Source organism: Cucurbita maxima, unplaced genomic scaffold, assembly GCF_002738345.1.
Source record: "Cucurbita maxima cultivar Rimu unplaced genomic scaffold, Cmax_1.0 Cma_Scf00003, whole genome shotgun sequence".
Lineage (NCBI taxonomy): Eukaryota > Viridiplantae > Streptophyta > Magnoliopsida > Cucurbitales > Cucurbitaceae > Cucurbita > Cucurbita maxima.
The window spans coordinates 4,879,170-4,901,051 of NW_019272019.1; the positions used below are offsets into that span (position 1 = coordinate 4,879,170).

A 21,882-nucleotide genomic window follows, 5' to 3' on the forward strand; every position below is an offset into this window, starting at 1 on the left:
ATGTAACCTTTATGATTTTAGTTTTTTTATTTTCGAGCCATACGTACCCAAAAAAACATAAAACAAATGAAAGGGAGTAAGAGAGTCGACAGGTCGACGGTGATTCCCCCACCAAATCATCGTCGGTCAATGTCTTTATGCATAAGTAGCAAGCTCGTGAGCTACGTTACCAGTGAATAACTAGATCAATCCTCGAGTTCGACTGGATTAATGCATTTGACTGTAATTATCTCACTAGAAAGGTACGAGTAAAAAAAAAAATGAATAACAAAATACACGCTTCCCGAATCAGCATTTTTTTTGTTTTATTCCATGCAATTCTTCCTCAGCCAGACTTCGGCAGAATAACAGAGCAAGTACAAGTATTAGTAGAAAAGAAAAAATGTGTTCTTCGTCATTAATATGTTTGCTCGTGGTAATTGTGACCTCTCGGGAGAATCGATCAACTTTTATGCCTATTTTACCCTTTCAATGTAAGTATTATAACTAGTAAAATGGTGCCAACTTTATGTGGATGTACGGATGGATTAAGCTGGATTAAATATCAAATATTTGTAAATTTATTTTTTATTAATTTGTTTTTAATAATTTAATGATTTTCCTATATAGGGCGATCGTGGGCCTGAATAGATATTAATGGGCCGAATTAGTAGGCCCAATATCGAAACAGGCTTAGGTAGTGATTTTCCCGAATGTTCGAAATCCATATTTAAGGTCTCGCACTAATTTATTTTTTTGTCGCTATTATAAAACTCCAAAAAGCCACGCCCCAATCCCTTTCGTGTTTCCTTTTGACGTTCTCTCTCTCTCTCTCTCTCTCTCTCTCTCTCTCTCTCTCTCCCCCTCTCTCTTCATTTCACTGCGGCTCAAAACAAACGCAGCTACAGTACGTATCTTTCATAGACATTCGCACAAACGCACTGCCGAATGTGCTGAAACAAGATACATGAACTACTTCAATTGTACAAACAATAAGCCCTACATCGATTAATTTTCTCTGTTTTTCCATTCTGTTACGGATCTTAATCTCGAAATATGGACCCACCGGCCATGGACGAGCAAACGAACGAGGCACCAGGTCAGGGCGAACAGCCTCCAGTTCCATCTCCTCCTCCTCCTCCGCCGCCGGAAACGGCGGGAACTCAATCGCAATCTCAAGAAGGAAGAGGGGAGGAGGACGAAGAGGAGTCTAAGAATGAAGAGGACGAGTTGATTGCCAAGGCTCATAAGTTGATGGAAAAGATCACTGCCTCGCCTGATAACCCTAACCCTACCGTTCTTCATGCCCTTGCATCACTTCTCGAGACTCAAGAATCCAGGTTTGTGCTTCTTGTTATTTTGCTGGTTTTGATACGCTTTGTGAAGGTACTTGTTTTCAAAACCGAATTTCTAACGTTATGATAGTTTAAACGTGTTCCTGAAATGATTTTTAGTATGGAGTGTGCATTGGAATGGTCTTCGTAAGGGACTGTTCAACGTTTTTCGTTTTCTTTTTGGTTGGTTGTTTTTCACTTGTGTTTGTATTATTGATTTCTCTCTTGCTGTGGGGTGGGAGAGGAGCTTCGCGCTATGAGCTAATGCAGTTTCTATCTACTAACTTTATAAATAAAAAAATTTACGCGCTAACCGCCTTAACAGAACTTCAGAATTAAAAACTAGAATATAAAGAGTGGTAAGGATCAGCGAAACCTTGAGGAGATTATAACATCATGGAGTGGGCCACATTACCCACTTGGAAAGTTAATTATGTCCTAAGTTTTTCAACTTCTGGAGTCCGGAGTTTGTTGGTATTCCTGGTTTCTAATTCAACGAGTTGGAGGACTTTTGAATTTCAGAGCCGGAAAAAAGTGGATAATGAAATTGTGTTATAGATGGTCTATGGGTTGCAGGTCTTCTCCTTCAGATAGAATTTAATCTGAACTTAATAGTTTAAGTTCATTTCTAGTTTAACATTTGCTCAAGAGATAATGGGGAGGCCTTGAATAAAGCTTTCATTCACCTTGGTGTATGTTTAAGCGCAATTTGTTTTATTCGAAGTTTTCATTAGCGTCTAACATTTATGGTAATATTTACCTCATTTGAATGTATGTGCCATTTATTTCTTTACGAGACATTAAGGTTTACTGTTGCATGATGTCACGTTTGTTCTGAACCTATTTTATTACACACACAATAATGCAGATACATGGCAGAGAATGGTCATTCTTCTAGTAATGGTCGGGGATCTCATAGCATTGGAAGGCTAGGGAATGTAGTCCGGGTAACCCAAATTTTGAGTTATCCAGCTTTCTTTTATTTATTTATTTATGTTGTTTGCTGGATTTGGAGCAAATTCAATTCTATACATATTTAAGCTTTTCATGATGGTCGGCGGGGAATATAAATAATAGGTATATGTTGTTATTCTTAGTTCAATGATGTTACTTATTCTGACTTTTTTCACCTACTCTGCAGGAGAACGATGAATTTTTTGAATTGATTTCCTCGAAGTTTCTGTCAGACGCTAGATACTCATCCTCCATACAGGCTGCTGCTTCAAGACTTCTTATAAGCTGTTCACTGACTTGGACGGTTAACTCTCTCTCCCTGTCTGACTCACTCTCTCACACACTCACGCAAAATCTTATTTTTGTAGCTGTTTGTTGAGTTTACCCAATGTGATAAGACCTCCACATGTTTTGCAGTATCCTCATGTTTTTGAGGATGATGTTCTGGAAAACATAAAAAAGTGGGTGATGGAGGAAACTGGGAAATTTTCTGCTGAAGATCGCAACTGGAAACATGAATCAGGAGGAAAGGAGGTTTCAGATTCTGAAATGTTACGGACATATTCCACTGGACTCCTTGCTGTATGCTTGGCGGGGTATGCTACTGCCGTAACTCTTTTCACCATTCTCCTTAATACACTTGTTCATTTTGCATAGTAATATGCCAATGTTCGTTTTTCTAATTTTCTCAGTGGAAGTCAATTGGTGGAAGATGTTTTCACTGCTAGATTATCTGCAAAACTAATGCGCTTTCTTCGTATTCGTGTTCTTGGAGATGTGAGTCAAAAAGATGGTAATCATTTAATAGAAGCCAAAAATGCATCTAGTGCTAGTGGAGTTAAAGTTAGAGATGAAAGCCGAGCGAGGGTACGACAAGTTATGGAAACATCTCATCTAGATGACTCAAGAACAGCTGATGAAAGATCTGTAGAGGATCAAGTTTTTGATAGAGATCATGATAGGGGCCTAAGTAGATTGGCACCACCAGAAGAATGTTGGGTTGGTGAAGAAGCACCTGATGCATTGGCTACAAGGGCTGATGGCTACGAGATGGATGTAGAAGGTGAAGACAGATGGCATGCTTTAGATTTTCGTGATGGGAGGAATAAGCACGGTGAGATTGATGACAATGCTAGAGATGATTCTACAAGGCGCAAAATGAGCCGTAGCAGATCCAGAGGGAAAGGAAGAGTAAATGAAGGTGCTCTTGAGATTGATCATGCCCTCACTTCACCAATGTCTGGTAATAGAGGGCGGAGTGCTAGAGAAAGGAGTTCGTTGAAACATCTGGATGTTAAAAAAGTACCTGATGCTAGTAGGACATCTGGCAGGATCAATTCTGATGTTTCTTCTGTGGAACGAGATGATAATGATGATTGCTACCAAGAATGCAGAGTTGGATCAAAAGATATTTCTGAGCTAGTAAAGAAAGCCGTTTGTGCTGCAGAAGCTGAAGCAAGAGCAGTCGGTGCGCCTTTAGAAGCCATAAAAGCAGCGGGTGATTCTGCTGCTGAGGTTGTTAAGAGTGCAGCTTTTGAGGTATATGCTCTCTGTCTCTCTTTCTTTCTCAATCCTTCATGCAAACACAGGAAACTTAAAAATATTTTTTTCCCTTCACTTCTGACATATAAGCTTCTTTATTTATGTAGGAATTTAAAACTTCTAACGATGAAGAAGCTGCATTTTTGGCTGCTTCTAAGGCTGCAACTACTGTGATTGATGCTGCCAATGCTGTGGAGGTTTCCAGGTTTGTGATCTTTTATTCTCATGATATACTGAAGAGAATGCATTGCACTTTCTCATTTCACATGTTTTTAAAAACCTTCCCCATTTGTGGGCTGAAAAAGTACGGATGGATTGGTGCAGGAGCCAGAACGATTCAAATGTTAGTCCAGCTGATCCAGGTCCCACAGGAAAAGAAATGAATGAGCAAACTGAAGATTTTTTCATCCCTAATTTTGACTCCCTCGCACAACTGAGAGAAAAATACTGTATTCAATGTCTTGAGATTCTTGGGGAATATGTGGAAGTGCTTGGGCCTGTATTGCGTGAAAAGGGTGTAGATGTATGTCTTACACTACTGCAAAGGAGTTCCAAGCAAAGTGAAACATCAAATGCTGAAATGCTATTGCCAGATGTGATGAAATTAATCTGTGCTTTGGCTGCTCATCGTAAGTTTGCAGCACTCTTTGTTGACCGGGGTGGCATGCAGAAACTCCTTGCAGTTCCCAGAGTTGCTCAAACATTTTTTGGGCTCTCTTCTTGTTTATTCACAATTGGTTCCCTACAGGTAGTTATTGAGGCTAAACGTTTTCTGTATACTTAGTTTCTGTATTATTCTTTCATTTTGTAGACCCTTTATTTCATCTCACTTGCATGGCTTCCCCTCTGTGCAGGGAATAATGGAACGGGTCTGTGCCCTTCCTTCAGATGTTGTCTATCAGGTGGTTGAGTTAGCCATCCAGCTTCTTGAGTGCCAACAAGATCAGGCAAGAAAAAATGCAGCCTTATTTTTTGCTGCTGCATTTGTGTTCAGAGCTGTTCTTGATGCATTTGACGCTCAAGATGGCTTACAGAAATTACTAGGGCTATTGAATGATGCTGCATCTGTGAGGTCTGGAGTGAATTCTGGGGCTTTAGGCCTGTCTAGTACAGGATTGTTGCAGAATGATCGGTCTCCTACTGAAGTACTTACATCATCTGGAAAGCAAATAGCTTATCATACCTGTGTTGCTTTACGCCAATATTTCAGAGCTCATCTCCTTTTGCTCGTGGATTCTATTCGTCCTAATAAAAGTAGTCGAAGTGCTGCTCGAAATGCTTCAAGTGTGAGGGCAGCATACAAACCACTTGATATTAGCAACGAGGCTATGGATACTGTACTTCTCCTTTTACAGAAGGATCGGAAGCTTGGTGCTGCATTTGTAAGAACTCGTTGGCCTGCAGCTGAGAAGTTCTTAAACTATAATGGGCATATAACCATGTTGGAGTTGTGTCAGGTACTACTATTGAAAAATTTTGCTTTCATCCGTACCTGTTTTTCTCTAGACTTTTTATTTTTTTTATAATTTTAGTCTTGGTTTTGTAGGCCCCTCCTGTTGATCGCTACTTGCATGATTTACTTCAATATGCATTGGGGGTTCTGCATATTGTAACGTTGGTGCCTAACAGCCGCAAAATGATTGTGAATGCCACATTGAGCAACAATCGTGTTGGTGTAGCTGTCATTTTGGATGCAGCAAGTATTGCTAGTAATTTTGTTGATCCAGAGGTAAATGACCTATTTTTCTGTTATTTTTATCATATTGCAAATGCTGGAAACCAAACTTTCGTGTAGATAGTGTGTGAGCTATGACTTGGTCATCCAATGGTTTTAGCTTGATACCTAAAAATCTTTGCAGATCATTCAGCCGGCTTTGAATGTGTTGATCAATCTTGTTTGTCCTCCACCATCAATCAGCAATAAACCACCTGTAGTCATGCAAGGATCACAAGCTATGTCTTCCCAGACCTCTAGTACCCCTGCTGTAGAGAGTAGAGATAGAAATGGAGAACGCAGTGTCCCAGATCGAGCCGCTTATATGACTGGTCAAGGAGATCAAAGAGAACGCAATGGGGATTCTAGCATTGTAGATCGAGGCAATACTTCGGCAAGTGGTCAGGCTACTAACAATAATTCTCAAAATCCCGTTGCAACAGCAACATCAGGATTGGTTGGGGATCGTCGAATATCTTTAGGTGCAGGAGCAGGCTGTGCTGGTCTTGCTGCACAACTAGAGCAAGGGTATCGTCAAGCTAGGGAGGCAGTCCGTGCTAACAATGGTATAAAGGTTATTTTGCATCTTCTCCAGCCAAGGATCTATCTGCCTCCTGCAGCTCTTGATTGTCTCCGAGCTCTTGCGTGCCGGGTCCTGCTTGGTTTAGCTAGAGATGATACAATAGCACACATATTGACAAAACTTCAGGTATAATTTGTTTACATAGAGTCTTTTGTTACTAATATTTGTGTTTCCTTTGCATGGTAGTATCCAAGTAAAAAGTTGACTCATCTGATTGGACAGTGAAAAAATTACTTCAATTATGATTAGGATCTAACATTTCGATTCCTGAGAGTATTCCCTTTTAGAATGCAAGTCTAAACAGATTCTCAAGTTCTTGTTTAGGGAGTTGGGGTTAAGGGAACACCGTGATAATTGCATAGGCATGAGCATCCGTTGTGATATGGTGTTTAATGTTTTTGTTAAGACTGTAGTTGGGCATACCTGAAGATATATAAGAAACGGCTTAAAGGTATCTTTGTTTTCAAGATCATAACTCACTTTGGTGGTGGAAAATTGTCTGCGTTTGGTTTGATCTATGATTCTGTCGAGAATGCAAAGAAGTATGAACCAAAATACAGGCTAATCAGGCATGGACTCGACACTAAGTAGAAGAATCGAGAAAGCAACTGAAGGAAAGGTAGAACGGGGCGATAAAAATCCGGGGAGTTAAGAAGACCGAGAGACCAAGGCTTCAGATGCTGTCAAGGCATGAAAGAAGATATGAGATTGCCGGAATTTTGTGCCTATAACCAACAATCATCTGCAGAATTGTGTTTTATTTTTAGTAGTCTCTTCAGTTTTCTTTTTATCCACAAGAATTATTGGCAGAACCTACATTTTCCGAACTGGATAGTTTTACAAACGAATAATATTTTTTAGGCTCCCATTTTCTGTTGCTTCAATAAATACATAATACTGCAGCCTCATTCTCTTGTTATACATGCGAATAATTTATATGATCCTACAATGCTATATTTTGAAGTTGTATACTTCTTTGAGCTCTGCTATAACACAAATTGGTTGACAGGTGGGGAAAAAATTATCGGAACTAATTCGAGATTCAGGGAGCCAGATATCAGGAACAGAGCAAGGTAGGTGGCAAGCGGAGCTTTCCCAGGTCGCTATTGAGCTTATTTCAGTAAGTACCTTTCTCTCCACAATTTTCCAGTATTCCGACTTCTATTTCCATTTCTTCATCATTTCATTGAGAGAGAACTCTCCTTACCTATATAGATGATGCATAATGTCACGGGGTAAAACTGAGGTCATACATTAAATGCGTTCTGTTTTCATATGATTTATGCAACTAAACTTAACAAACCTAGCTTTTGAGTGGAGATTGGACATGCATACAACACAACTTCATATTGGGAATGTTTTCATAACAAGATATTGCTGTTTTATTTGTTAAAAAAAATTATTGTTTTTTCTTTTTTTTTTTTATCCAAGCAAGGAACTGATTATGTTATTCAATAATAATCAGATTGTAACAAATTCTGGGCGGGCCAGTGCTTTGGCAGCTAGTGATGCTGCTACCCCCACTTTGAGACGGATAGAAAGAGCAGCCATAGCTGCTGCTACGCCTATCACTTACCATTCCAGGTAGTTGCTGATTATTTCGAATGTGGATTTTGTGCTATGGGTAGAGAATACCTTGTGATTGTGTTGGCTTTCTTGTTTCTCATACGCTTGTGTAATATTTCAGGGAGCTTCTTCTTTTAATTCACGAGCATCTTCTAGCTTCTGGATTAAGCAAAGCTGCCTTTGCTCTGCTGAAAGAGGCCGAGTTGACACCTTTACCTCTTTTAGCAGCTCCATCATCTCTTGCATACCAAGACTCCAAGCTGGAGACATCCTCAACCCAACTGCAGTGGCCCTATGGTCGATCCCCATGTGGATTTCTGACTGATAAACCGAAGCTTCCTGCACGAGAAGAAGATACAAGTTCGAAATGTGATTTTAGCATGTCTTGTCCAAGGAAAAAGCCCATAGTCTTCTCCACTCCTTTTGGTATGCATTCAAAGTCTCTGCCTAAATCCCTGGAATCGTCTTCCTCGGCAGTTAGAAAAATTTCTAGTACTTCAAAACAATCTGCTGCGCCTCTATCTTCAATCGAAACTACCCCAATCATCGACACCGAGTCTCAATGTAAAACACCCATTATATTGCCAATGAAGCGGAAGTTGTCGGAATTGAAGGACACCAGTATCTTGTTGTCCTCGAAGCGACTTCACTCTAATGAGCCAGGACTCCGATCTCCTATTTGTCCTACTCCTATTTCGTCTCGCAAAGTTAGTTTGATTACAGATGTTGGGTTTTCTACGCCAAGCACTACTAACATGAGAGATCAGCATGGACGACCAATACCTGGGGGTTTTTGGACGGATTGTTTGGATGACAACCAACAAGGCAGTTCCCAAGTTGGTTTGGTTACACCATCATCGCATCCTGGGAATCCAAGTGATCCACAACCCAGCAACAGTGAGAGGCTAACTCTGGACTCCCTTGTTGTTCAGTATCTAAAACACCAGCATCGCCAATGTCCAACGCCGATAACTACTCTTCCACCATTGTCTCTTTTGCACCCTCATGTTTGTCCTGAACCAAAACGAAGCCTTGACGCCCCATGGAATGTAACATCTCGCCTTGGATCTCGTGAATTTAGAAGTATATATGGTGGTGTTCATGGAAATCGTAGGGACCGTCAGTTTGTCTACAGCAGGTTTAGGCCTTGGCGAACTTGCCGCGATGATGCTAGTGCTCTTTTGACTTGTCTTACTTTCCTCGGGGACTCGAGAATTGCTGTCGGTAGCCACTCAGGGGAGGTCAAGGTCTTTGACACCAACAGTAGCAGCATATTAGAAAGTTGCACCAGCCATCAGTCTCCTTTAACCATAATGGAGTCATATACTTCTGACGACAGTCAGCTTGTGCTCTCATCCAGCTCCCTAGACGTAAGGTTGTGGGATGCATCATCCATTTCTAGCGGGCCAATGCATTCATTCGAAGGATGCAAGGCTGCAAGGTTTAGCAATGCTGGGAACATTTTTGCTGCAATGGCATCCGAGCCTGCTCGAAGAGAAATACTTTTGTATGATATTCAAACCTGCCAAGTCGAATTGAAACTATCCGACACCAATGTCAGTTCTGCAGGTCGAGGGCATGCTTATTCACACGTACACTTCAGCCCTTCGGATACAATGTTACTCTGGAACGGAGTGTTATGGGATCGACGTGGACCAGGGCCTGTCCATCGCTTTGATCAGTTCACTGATTATGGGGGTGGTGGTTTTCATCCAGCTGGCAACGAGGTAAGTCGTTTAACCCTCTCCCTCTTCTATTGCCATCTCTTTGATTATAGTTCTTTTGTTTGCTGCCTGTTAATAATCTTTTCCTAGACTTCTTTGTAAGTCACAGAAACATTGAAATAGCTAAGCTAATTGTTATTTTCAGTTCTCATTTAAAAAAACTTGCAAATTTTGGTGCATTTTGGGATGGTTTTTTATTTTTAAAGAAGTGCTTTTTTAAAGTGAGAACAATTATTCTATAAGTACTTATGGAAGAAAAACTGAGTTTTCTGATGGTTATTAGATTCTTCAAAATCACTTTTATAGTAAAAAGAAAAGCTATGATACCAATAGCTTGAGCTGCATTAATTCTTCAGTGTATGATACCAATTTCTATGGTGGAGGAATCTGTGCCAATATTTTTGTGATTCTTATATAATGCGGAGGAACTCTTTACTATATATGAAAATTTTCCTTTTCTTTTTAGTTTGGCCATGTGTCGATGGGCTATTGGTTCTTACATTGACTCAAGTTTGTTCATAGTATTGTGTCAAATACTTTGTTTTTTCTTGATATTCTTGGCCATGCTTACAGGTAATTATTAATTCCGAGGTCTGGGATCTTCGAAAGTTTAGGCTTCTCCGCAGTGTACCTTCGCTCGACCAAACAGCGATTACATTCAATGCGAGTGGTGATGTAATTTATGCAATCTTGAGGAGAAATCTTGAAGATGTTATGTCAGCTGTTCATACCCGTCGTGTCAAGCATCCGCTCTTTGCTGCGTTTCGAACCATCGATGCAGTGAACTATTCAGATATTGCCACTATTCCTCTAGATCGTTGTGTCCTAGACTTCACAACAGAGAAAACTGATTCCTTCGTTGGTTTGATCACAATGGATGATCAAGATGAAATGTTTTCTTCAGCAAGGGTCTATGAAATTGGTAGAAGAAGGCCCACTGACGATGATTCGGATCCTGACGATGCTGAGAGTGAGGAAGATGAAGACGAAGACGATGGTGATGACGATAGTTTGGATCCAATTTTGGGTCCTGATATTGATGGGGATGGTGAGAGTGATTCTGATGATATGAGTAACGACGATGACGACAGTGTGAGTGACCTCGATGACGACGACGTTGACTTCGTGATGGATGATGTTGACTTTGAGGGTGGTCCTGGAATTTTGGATATTTTGCCAGAAGAAGATGAAGATGATAGTCAACTGATGGAATCATTTAGCAGTGAGGAGGATGAGGATTTTGTCAATAACGGGTTTGGCTTTTGAACATTACAGAAAGAACAATCAAAATAATCAGGTTAACCTTGATGTTCTTATTTAGTTTTTAGTCAGTTTTTAGTCCAAAATATCTTTATTTTAACAATTTAATCAGATAAAGGAAATGAAAAATGAGAAATTCTCCCGTTTTCAATCTCTTCGAGTCCGGTGGTTTTGACCTTTGTTTTTTTTGTTTTTTTTGTTTTTTTTTATTATTATTGCCAAGATTTTGTTTTCTTTTCCATGAGGATAATAAGCCAATTGAAATCTTAATTTCTATATTTGTAATTAAATATATATATTTTTAAAAAAGGATCGTTCTTGAGTGTAGTGTTTATGCACGAGCAAAGTGGGTATGTTGGTGTCGTCAACCTACCTTCTTGTTTTGTATGCTCATTTTGTGTTATTTAACTTGGACAACAATTATTCCTCGCCCGAGGACGTTTCATTCAAATCCCTTCTAGAATATCTTCATCTCCAAAATCGGAGCATTACAACATCCAATTGAAATAGAAAAAGAGAACAAAACATTCTTTAAGGGTGCGAAAACCTATCTCCAAAATTAGAGCCATTACAACATCAGAATCACGAAACATTTTAAAGGCGGTGAAAACTTCTCTTCAAAATTAGAACATTACAACATCAAAATCTCATACCGGTCAGATAGAAGAACAACGAATGTAAGGCTGTAAAAACCTATCTCCAAATTAGAGCATTACAACATCGAAATCTCATACCGGTCAGATAGGAGAACGAAACATTCTTAAGGCTGTGAAAACCTCTCCAAAATTAGAGCATTACAACATCAAAATCTCATACCGATCAGATAGGAGAACGAAACATTCTTAAAGGTGTGAAAACCTATCTCCAAAATTAGAACATTATAACATTGAAATCTCATACGGATCAGATAGGAGAACGAAACATTGTTGAGGGTGTAAAAACTTCTCCCCAACGTATTTTAAAATCTTGAGGGGCACGTTTTAAAAATCTCGAGGGGAAGTTCAAAAAAGATATAGGTTTGACCATTGACCCTAAACCTAGGCCGCCTCTCTAATCTCTCCTTCCACACACCATCACAGGAGAACAGTCGTCATTATTGAAGAGTTCTACCATCCTTTAACCAAACAAGTGTGGCAAAACTGTAATAAAAATATAAATCAAATGACACTGGTCAAAACAAACTTTGCATTATAACGATGCAAACAATTGTATCAATACACCATACTGCAGAGATCTGAAATTCATATTTTCCCTATGAAGTGCGGAAGAGGCAACAAAATGTCAATTTCAAAAACGTTCTTACATTATTACTGGTGCAATTCTAAGGAGCAATCCTCTGTGGGTCGCGAGGGAACAATGATGTTTTCCGAATGTTATTCAAACCACAAAAAAGCATCACTACACGCTCCAAACCTACTCCGAATCCACCGTGTGGGGGAGCGCCATACCTGCAATGAAAGCATTGCACGTAAATGAAAACCCCATCAAGACGTTGCCATCACACTTAAATTTCGTTTATTCGGTTAAATTTCAACTTCGAGTGAAGGGGAAAAGAAAACAAAAGCATAAGAGAACTGTACCTAAACGAATCGATGTAAGTTTCTATGGTTTTTACATCGATCCCACATGCTTGAGCGCGTTCTGCAAGAAATTCTGGCACGTGAACACGCTGAGCCCCAGAAATGATTTCTTCCCCTGCGTGAACAACAAAGTTTTAAGTTACTTATCATGGATCATATATTAGAAAATTTTGTTACATAAAATGATAGAGAAGAATAAGCACCAGCAAGACACTTATAGTGACGAAATAATATTTAATGTATACCTCGAATAAAGACATCAAATGAGTTACTGTAAGTTGGGTTATCATGGCAAGGCATAGTGTAGAATGGCCTAACAGACAAAGGATAGCGGTGAAGAATGTAGAACTCTGTGCCATACCTATAGTTAGGAAAGTTTGATCAGCAATCTTTAGATATATAATAATTGTACAACATCATAAGTTCAAGTAGGGACACGAATTACTTCTCTAGGACGAGTCGTCCCAATTTCCTCTCAGCCTCTGTATTAAGATCCCCGAGAGGATCGATTTCAACGCCAGCATCCTGTGTAGATAATCATTCATAACCAAGAAGAAAATGTCATGACATTTGGGATTTGGAATCTTTCTACAATTTATCTGGCACTGCAATTAAAAAGTTACAAAAAACAAACAAGAGAACTTCACCTTCAACATCTGAATTCCTTCCTCAAATGTAAGGCGTAGAGTGTTTCGCAAGTACTGCATAATCATGAACTCGGATCAAAGATGGAAATGAGAAGAAATCAATCTACTACCAAACTCAGTCATCTATCCACATTTTACATATTTATTGGCATAAATCCAAAGCCACAAGATTATCCAACACTTTGGCACTATAAAGATTTCTGAGAAGCAGATTATCAATAAAGTTCACCTTCAAAGGCTCAAAGGGATACTGTTTGTCAATTGCTTCAAGCTCCTTCTTACAGTTTTGATTCATACTGTCGAACATTGAGACAAATAATCGGTCCACGATGTCCATGACCTGCATAGAAAAAGAAAAGAAATCAGATCAAGTATCAAGTAAAGATGACCATGACAAATAAAAAGTCAACTCAGAGCATTACCTCATAATAATGGGTTTTAATCTCCATTTCAACATCAAGTCCTGTAAATTCACATAAATGTCTGTGTGTGAATGAGTCCTCTGCTCTGAAAACAGGACCAATCTCAAATACACGGCCGAAGTCGCCGCAGATTGACATTTGCTTATGAAGCTGAGGTGACTGAGCCAGGCAAGCGGGTTGACCTTTGTAGTCCAACCTAAATACAGAAGCACCACCTTCACTGGAACCCCCAATCAATTTTGGTGTATGGATTTCAACAAAGCCTTCGGACAACAGAAATTGTCGAAATATCTGCATAATGAGAACAAACTCAATCTATGTTGCAAACCCTTCATTTACAATAATGCTAAGAAGGACTCAAACACTAGCTGTAAACATGCCTCATCAATTCCCTTAATAAATCTACAAATCAAACAAGACATTGCACGGAAAAATCATGGAGACCAAATAAGAAAGCTATGCTGATGATACTAAACGTGGACGCCATCAAAGACTCCAACTATTAATAGATGAAACTACCAAAGATCCACCAGTCAATAGTTTTTTATTCAAAAGATGACCGTCGAACTATGCAACACGAATCAAGCTGGCTGATAATAGTAGATATAGCTACCAAGATCAACTTTGGATAAAGTCTGTATGCTTCAATTTGGTATGATATAAAAACATCCATTTAGATCAACAATTAAAAGAAACCTTTAATGACAATACAATATTATTCTCGGGCAAAAGGACGAGCTCTTGATAACTTATTCAAGCTGGTGAGGCATTTTGAACTGACATCAGGGCTCAATTTCAATCATAAAAAATCAGAAATCTTAGGCATAAATATGTTCTTGCAAATAAATATTGTTGCAAAGTGGGAAATTGGCCCGCCGTTTATCTTGGTCTTCCCTTCAATGGTAAGCCTCGGTCACTACAATTTTGGAAGCCAATTATTGAAAAGGTGGACAAGAGGCTTCTCTCTTGGAAAAATACAAGGCCTACGCTCATCCAAGCCACACTATCAAACTTCCCTACGTACTATATGTTTGTATTTAAAACACTGGTCAAGGTGGCCACAACCATAGAGAGAATGATTAGAAATTTCATTTGGAAAGGCCATGGAGAAAGTAAGGTGCTGCATCTCATTAAATGAAAAAAAAAAAAAAAAGAAAAAAAAAAAAATCCTTCCACTAAAAAAAAATGGCACCTTTCTAGTACAGTGGATTTGAAAATCTAAAGCTTCTTCTCTCGCATACTTTAGGGGGTCATCATTTCAAAAATGAAAAAAAAGCTTCATGTGGGAGAATTTTATTAGGGAATTTTGCTGTAGTAACTGGCAAGATAGGAACAAAATAATTTTCCAAGTTAAGGAATACTTTTTTAGTAGATTTTTTTATGCTAAAGTTCACTTGGCTGTGACTTGGTGTAAAGGTTCTTTTTCATCACTATAGCTTAACCTCATTCCTTCAATTGGAGAGGTTTTTGGTAATCTCCCAATAGGGGTCTCCCCTCTTTTGTAATGACATCAATGAAATTGTTTCTAATAATTTTCTAAAAAATGGAACAATTAAAACCAGAAAACAGAAAATAAGATAGAAAACTCACTGTTCCAACTTGACATTGAATGCGAAAAATTCCTTGATTAGCTGGAGTTCGCATGTCAAGAACTCTGTAGTTCAACCGCGTATCCTGATTAACACGTACTAGTTGCTCACCAGCCTGCAGCCAACAAATGAGTCCGACGTTAAACAGGATGTGTAATTTCTAGAAAATTCTTATTTTATTTTTGGTATAAAAAATTAGCTTCAATAGACATAGAATGAAAGAAAAAACAATCATTAGATTTGGAACTTCTAAAATTCTCCAAATTAATTACGAAGAACAATGGAAATTAGACAATCGAGCTGAACAGATAATCGAAGCACGAAGAAGAACACATCGAAAGTGAGCGATAACGAAGTATACCTGCAACGCTTTCTCAATCTCAGCTTCACTACGAGCAGCGTCCTCAATATTTATAGGCAGACTCGGCATTGCCTTACTGATGCAGTATACTTTCCTCACTTGAATTTCCACCTGCTGCGTAGCACCTTTAATGGCAACATTGGGCACAGACACGACTCCTTCAACGTCGACAATGGATTCACGGCTCAATCCAACGACATACTTCACCATCTGGCGACTGACGAGCTCCGGCTGCTCCGACACAACGCATTGCACGGTGAATCCCTTTTCTCTCACCACGAGAAACGCCATCTTCTTGGCAACAGCACGGATCGTCTGAATGCGTCCACGTAGAATCACATACTTGTCTTTAAGCTCCCCGGTCAAAGAGCCGACCTGAGTCCAGTTCGCGACATCCTTAGCCTCCTTGGATTGGAGATCGGAGAGAGGTACATCGCCATAGTTAGCGGAGAGTGGGTCGTCCTCGACATTGAGAGACGAAATAGCAGCTTCAGCGGCAGCTTCCTGGCGACGGCGCAACTTTTCCAGCTTGGCAGCCTCCTTCTTGGCGGCCTTCTTGCTGACAGCTTTAGATGCTTCGTCACCAGCAGACAGGGTCTCATCGATCGGAGTTTCGGATGAAGCGGACATGGTTGCAGGAAGAAGATGAAGAAATGAGAGGGAATATTGAGGGCAACGAACGAGAGAATGTAATGAAGAAGGAAGCGCAATAAACCTCTGCGCTGGTAAGATGGGCTGGACAAATACCATGGGCTTTCCTTTTTTTTTTTTTTTTTTTTTTTTTTTTTTTTTTTTTTTAGTACAATGTATTTATATTATTATTTTTATTTCCTAAATACCCTTATTAAGTTGGATTATGCTTTTGCTAATATTATCTTCCAAACTCGTTGTCTTTCTTATTAAAAATAAATAATAAATGAATAAAACAAACAACAATATGGTATTTTAATATTTTAATATATATTTTAAAATCTTTAAATTTTATATTTTGTTTAAAAAATAACTATTGACTTTTTAAATAAATAATTGTATCTATGCATATAGAAATTTTCAATCTTAATACATTTAAGTTTTAATAGTTTGATTGATATATTCTATAGTTGAAATTGTAATTAATAATTTATTACAATTATATATATATATATAGAACGTAAAAGTATATATACGATATTTCATTAGTTGTGACTTTATATCACGTTGAGAAAAGAAATTCAATTCCTAGTACTATTTTTAGTTTTTTTTTTTAAAAGAGTGTTAAAATAAGTAAAATAACCATTTATGGTAAAAAAAAAAATTATGTTAATCCCGAGATTTTTTTTAATTCGAGAAAGGAAAGCATGGAGCTGAAATAACTCACTCAAAACACCTTTTAAAGATTGAATAATAAGCCCTTATCATCGAATAAATATTCAGCTACCTGTGAACCCTCAAGAACTATTGTATTCAAGGTTTGTTCAAACAAAGACACAGGGAACAGAACGGGTTAACCGTAAAAGTAAACTCTTTCAATATACGAAATGAAAATTTTGAATTTCATAAGGAAGAACTTTATATATGCTTTCTATTGGAACTTATGGATGGAAAGAAATGTGCAGCTCTTTACAGATGAGCAACAAAGTACTCTTACTTTCATTGAATCTACACCTTTTCTTGCATTAACTTGGGAGTGACCTTTTCTACTCCCTTCTGTAACTATAATATATCGTCCCTCCTGACATTGGAGGTGCTTTTGGTAATTACCCACAGCTAGGATTTTGTGTCACAGATTTCATCCATCAATATTATCCAGGAGAATTCCTTGGATTCCAAGATACAAACTACAAAATTGAGTTCCTACAACCGTACCATACTGATAGCAATTAGCCCCTACTGTTCATGCTGTTGAAAGCAATTGATGAACAAAAAAAACGGCTGCACAACAAACCTCCTACATGATAAGCAGTAACCAACATCCAAGTGTCCTCAAATGCAACACTACAACTCACATCCTAGAGGGAAAATGATATCCAAATATTAAGGCCAAAATTTGGTTACTTGTGGGCATGCTAAGACTAAGAATAATTTGAACCTAGTGTCAACTGAGTTTTTTTGAATATTTTTGAAGAACAAGTGACTGAAATTAGTAGTAGACTACAATGAATACTTTGCCCTACAAAAGCTATGAACTCAGCATAAACACAACTAGCTTTCCATGCAACCAGATACATATGGCAACTTCCACCACCGAAACAAGGGAATATGAGTATATGGTCGGTCTTGTATACCATATTATATCGACTTTGGTTCATTCTGAATCATCTCAATAACTTATTCTTTATAGTCTATCAAAACAAAAAAGAGATAGTTGTTTACGTATTGACAAAAGGAATAAACTTACTAATTTATAAGTTTAAGTTTTAGGGTTCATTGGCGTTTTAACATGGAATTGAAGGCTGTGTCTAAACCCCTAGACAATTACATATGATATATATCTATATATTATTTCACATAAGAAAATTGGAGAATATAAAAGAGCACTACAAGAAACATCTCCTATTGGAAAGTAAAGAGGAAAGTCTATAGTCAAGGGTGTTCACATTTACACCCATAAAATCCATTAAAAGTCAAAGATGTCACTGGAAAAAAAAAATATTAGTCTTGATCAGAACGTTATAAAATAAATAAAGAAGGCAGTAAATCTATAAACAAAGAAATATGATTTTTTTTTTTTCCCAAATTTATGAAGATAGAGAGAGAAGAAAAATGTTTACCTAGATATCCCTATGGCGTCATCAATAGCCCGATTGTACTCCTCTGCACAGCATTCCACAAATCGACACTTTATTAAGAGGTGGTTAAGAATATAAAAAGTGTGGATATGCACATAAGATCGAATTTCTAATATCAACTATATTTTGGCAAAATTTTCAAATTCCCATCAACAACTGCCAGAATGTTGATCAATTATTAAGAGAGATTAGAAGAACAAAAATAATAATTCAACTCCACTCAGTCATCTTGACCTACATACTACAACATAGGTGACAGAAAATTATTCTTCCAAGTCCAACTCTAATCACTGACAAAGCAGGAATAGTGCCAAAATGGCAAGCCATTTCGTCCTTTGTGTGTGTTCATTGTAATATTACAGCAACAAAGACAAAAGAGTGAAAATGACAATACATTGGTTACTACAAACGTCTGAAAATTTCAAAAGCAGTTAGTTTAATAACCAAAAGAATAGTGAAGGGAACTTGATTCTATACCAAATGTATAGTTCACGGGTGCACGAATCCGACAAGTGCGAGTAACTCCAACTATGCAGGACTTCTTAAAGCCATTCAAGAGCATGCTCTTTCTATGCTTACGTTTCAATGACCTTTCCTTACTCTGCAGCATACAAAAGCAGAGGCTTTATAACCACAAAAAACTAGTTGATCTCCAATCAGAATCAATCTACGACTTTTACATGGTACTAGCAAAAATTGACAATACAAAGCATAATAATTAATCAAACACAAAACCATAATGATTAGGCAACGACAACCTTCCGAAGTTTCTCAAGAACAGGAATGGCATCTGATTCAATTTTCCTTCCAACAGCAAATTCACTGCTGATCTTGCTGCATAAAAAGTTGTCCTGCCATTAGCAAGAAAGAAGTCGTTAACGATTTCTAAGCCCTTGGTAACAGACCTCAAATCCAAAATGAAAGGGACTGTCAACATACTTTAACTTTATGAAATTCCTCGAGATTTGTGGCCATTGTTTCCCATCGAGTGCTGAACTTTGGAAGGGAAATACTTCCCTTTTGTTTACCTTTTTTCTTTCTATCACATTTGATAACTTCCCTGTATAGTCTATAACCGACAAATGGATTCCCATCATACCTAAAATCACAGTAAGAATTACTGATACAGTTGATCATCAGACTTCAGAAATTTGATGAAGACAAATAACTTTAACAAATTACCAATAGGAAACTCCATTTCCATCTCCTCCAAATTTATCTTTCTGGAAACAAGATATTTGAGTTTTATCTTTCGAGCAGTCGCTAATATATGATACTGCATCATCTTGCTGCAAATGAACAAATTAAATAAATCATTCAAGTTCGTGAAGACCCCATGGTGCGAAGATATTTTGATAAGTTTTAGATGAAGAAAGTCGAAAATAAAAGGGCCATAAAAATATATCGAACAAAATCTTTTAATAGGCAAAAAAAATTATAGAACATTATCCAAAATAGTTCACATATAAAGCAGTCTCCAAATGCGTACCCAAATTTATTCAACAAGAAACATGGACCAAATAAGAATAGGTCATATTGATCCACGGTCTGAAGCATAGTGGTAATAAGAAAAATGAATGGTTATAAAAGTAAGCAATGAAAATGAACAAAGATACGAAACAATACATCAGCTCGAATTTGACATAGAGCTTTTAGAAGCAGTAAGCGTTTTGTCGGATCAAGGTTCTTGTAATTTGATATCTCCTCTCTGTATAAAAGAAACAATGGAACAAAGATACAATCAATAAATTTTCAAAATTATGCAGATACAGATATGTCATACAAGTAAATAGTATTATTGTAACTACCCTTTAAAGGCCTTAATTGGAATTTCCCCTTCAGCAACCTGCAATAAACACTCATGTGTTATTCTTATGCTACTGACACAGGCGAAAACAGAAGACTAAACTAAGCACGACCGTACAAACAGTAACTTACCCGAGGCCACCATTGGGCGAGCTTCTTACAAAGTACAGTCACCCATGCATTAGAACCATTTAACATTTTACTTACAGGTGGTAGTATACCCTGATAACATAAACAGCACATTAGTGAATAAAGGGCTCTATAATCCCACAAACCTTGTCTAAAGCACCACGAGAGATGGGCTTCCACTTCTAAGAGATAACTACCTGTTGAATAACTACAACGAAGTAAATGAATGCTGTTTTCATTGGTGCCGTTAAAATTTGCATTCAAAACAAGTTTTGAGAAATGTATACAAAATGGGACCAACAAAAACAAGACCTAAATGAGACCAACAAAAACACTCTATCCCAAATTCCCAATGGAAGGCATCAATTATTGGCAAGATAAATAAAATATCCTCGAGACAATGCTAGTAGACACGAGGGACGATGAAGATGCATCACGACGTTCATATGACCAAAACACACGCCTATGTATGATGCATAGAACGAAATCATAGTTTGAGTGAGATGGCCGACTGAAAAGATACAAACAGTCGTTTAGTAATGAAAATTGATGATCAGTGCATTTAAAGATATGAAAGAAAAAAAACATCTTCAACCTTCAAAAGAACAATGTGGAGTTCAACTAATGAACTGTCGGGCATTATCAAACCCTTTTCAATCTCTTCTGCCGAAATCCTCAAGCTTTTCCCAATTAACGGCTCGAAAACCTCCATGGAAAAAAAAATTAAAGAAATAAACACATTAATTTCATCACCAATGCAGTATCTAACGCAATTTCTTCCTCTCCCTATGAAAGGCAATGTAAACGGGAAAACAAACTCACATTCAAGAAGTTCAAAACCGATGCCAACTCCCATTGACCTCGTAACTTCAAAGCCTCGGCTTCAAAATTCACGTCTGAATCAACTGCCATTGCTGAACCATCGACGTTCTCTTCTTTCGCCGACAGCTCGTCCCCTCCGGCGACCTTCATTGCCGCCGGTGACCGACACGACGGAAGGACATCAGCCATGACAGTGAATCTTAGAGGATCGGTAACTTGTTACAGATACAAAAACTTAGTACGTTCTACTTCTACTGATCCGATAAAAGTAGAAACCATATGCCGCCTCAAATTTCCTTTTTAAGAACTTTTCCCGCCAAACAAATTACCCAACGGGATTGTTTGATTCTCGGGAAAATGCCGCCGAACGAATGATTGATAGCCAAGCTGACGGCGGTACAAAAAGAATCACCCAGATCTTCCCCTTTTCCTTTTGCCCTTGTTCCAATTTCTTAAGCAATTTTTACTTAAATTGGTTATATTATAAACCTAATGCGGTAAAAATAAAATATATTTTATTTTATCTTTTAATATCTAAAAAATATTTAATACATTTTTAAAATTTTCTAAATAAATAAATAAATAAACTTGATTTTGATAATTATTTATTTATTTATAATGCATCTTATAAGTAAAAAGTAACAAAACAACAACTTAACTAGAGATTTGGTCATTTTTTAAATTTCGAACACAATTGAGAAATATTTATGGGAGAAAGAACGTGCTCGTGAGGGAGTCAGCAAGAAAAACATTTTTCACAGTAGAAACATCGGCTCATAGAACATAAGAAAACGACAACAAAAGTGGTTGGTCAGCAAAGGACGATAATTTTCATCTACAAATATATAAAATTTATGGAGAAGATACTGGTCCCGTCGTTCGACTATATCTAATCATTTATTTACCTTTCATTTTTTCTTGCTCGACAGTAAAAATTCAAGCACGTATCGGTTTGTATTTGCATATAGTTATAATGTTAAATTACAGTATTAGTATACTACTTTATAATCGTATTTATCTCAACCTTTTAAACGTTAATTTATTATTTATTTATTTAACTACGATCAATAGAAATAATAAAACAATAAATATTTTTCATTGA

At 37.7% G+C, this 21,882-nt stretch overlaps 3 protein-coding genes across 5 annotated transcripts; 1 reads left to right on the forward strand and 2 right to left on the reverse strand.

Annotated features, from left to right (window-relative positions):
- The first annotated feature begins 789 nt into the window (after positions 1–789).
- On the forward strand, positions 790–10,742 carry LOC111476592 (DDB1- and CUL4-associated factor homolog 1-like). The gene is made up of 14 exons (XM_023120313.1): positions 790–1,319; positions 2,182–2,260; positions 2,455–2,571; positions 2,685–2,863; positions 2,960–3,806; positions 3,917–4,014; positions 4,134–4,557; positions 4,664–5,266; positions 5,356–5,538; positions 5,669–6,232; positions 7,116–7,226; positions 7,572–7,690; positions 7,794–9,399; positions 9,970–10,742. The coding sequence occupies exons 1-14, from the start codon at positions 1,036–1,038 to the stop codon at positions 10,660–10,662; spliced, it is 5,907 nt and encodes a 1,968-aa protein (XP_022976081.1). The 5' UTR covers positions 790–1,035; the 3' UTR covers positions 10,663–10,742.
- Positions 10,743–11,824: 1,082 nt separating this feature from the next.
- LOC111476621 (aspartate--tRNA ligase 2, cytoplasmic-like) lies at positions 11,825–15,970 on the reverse strand. The gene is made up of 9 exons (XM_023120380.1): positions 15,256–15,970; positions 14,896–15,009; positions 13,306–13,596; positions 13,113–13,223; positions 12,884–12,937; positions 12,682–12,761; positions 12,482–12,597; positions 12,237–12,351; positions 11,825–12,104 (listed from the first exon to the last, which is right to left on the reverse strand). Exons 1-9 carry the CDS (start codon positions 15,883–15,885, stop codon positions 11,978–11,980), a joined length of 1,638 nt encoding a protein of 545 aa, XP_022976148.1. The 5' UTR covers positions 15,886–15,970; the 3' UTR covers positions 11,825–11,977.
- Positions 15,971–16,666: 696 nt separating this feature from the next.
- LOC111476637 (DDT domain-containing protein DDR4) lies at positions 16,667–21,241 on the reverse strand. 3 transcript variants are annotated; one of them, XM_023120402.1, is made up of 11 exons: positions 20,781–21,241; positions 20,554–20,664; positions 19,962–20,051; positions 19,832–19,869; positions 19,650–19,731; positions 19,206–19,312; positions 18,963–19,122; positions 18,782–18,874; positions 18,501–18,624; positions 18,006–18,048; positions 16,667–17,216 (listed from the first exon to the last, which is right to left on the reverse strand). In XM_023120402.1, exons 1-11 carry the CDS (start codon positions 20,967–20,969, stop codon positions 17,183–17,185), a joined length of 1,071 nt encoding a protein of 356 aa, XP_022976170.1. In that variant the 5' UTR covers positions 20,970–21,241; the 3' UTR covers positions 16,667–17,182. The 3 variants fall into 3 exon arrangements, with proteins under 3 accessions (XP_022976170.1, XP_022976172.1, XP_022976171.1); XM_023120404.1 differs by having other exon boundaries at positions 17,197–17,243; XM_023120403.1 differs by lacking the exon at positions 16,667–17,216 and adding an exon at positions 17,272–17,870.
- Positions 21,242–21,882: the final 641 nt, after the last annotated feature.

Coding starts and splice junctions, on each gene's coding strand:
- LOC111476592 (XM_023120313.1), top strand. CDS start 1,036: ATGGACCCACCGGCCATGGACGAGCAAACGAACGAGGCACCAGGTCAG. Junction 2,572..2,684: donor GCTGTTCACTGACTTGGACG/GTTAACTCTCTC, acceptor CATGTTTTGCAG/TATCCTCATGTTTTTGAGGA. Junction 6,233..7,115: donor ACATATTGACAAAACTTCAG/GTATAATTTGTT, acceptor ATTGGTTGACAG/GTGGGGAAAAAATTATCGGA.
- LOC111476621 (XM_023120380.1), bottom strand. CDS start 15,885: ATGTCCGCTTCATCCGAAACTCCGATCGATGAGACCCTGTCTGCTGGT. Junction 12,938..13,112: donor ATCCCTTTGAGCCTTTGAAG/GTGAACTTTATT, acceptor ATGATTATGCAG/TACTTGCGAAACACTCTACG. Junction 12,352..12,481: donor ATTTGATGTCTTTATTCGAG/GTATACATTAAA, acceptor TTGTTCACGCAG/GGGAAGAAATCATTTCTGGG.
- LOC111476637 (XM_023120402.1), bottom strand. CDS start 20,969: ATGGCTGATGTCCTTCCGTCGTGTCGGTCACCGGCGGCAATGAAGGTC. Junction 18,875..18,962: donor AGGAATTTCATAAAGTTAAA/GTATGTTGACAG, acceptor TGCTAATGGCAG/GACAACTTTTTATGCAGCAA. Junction 17,217..18,005: donor GACGCCATAGGGATATCTAG/GTAAACATTTTT, acceptor GTTGCATTTGAG/GACACTTGGATGTTGGTTAC.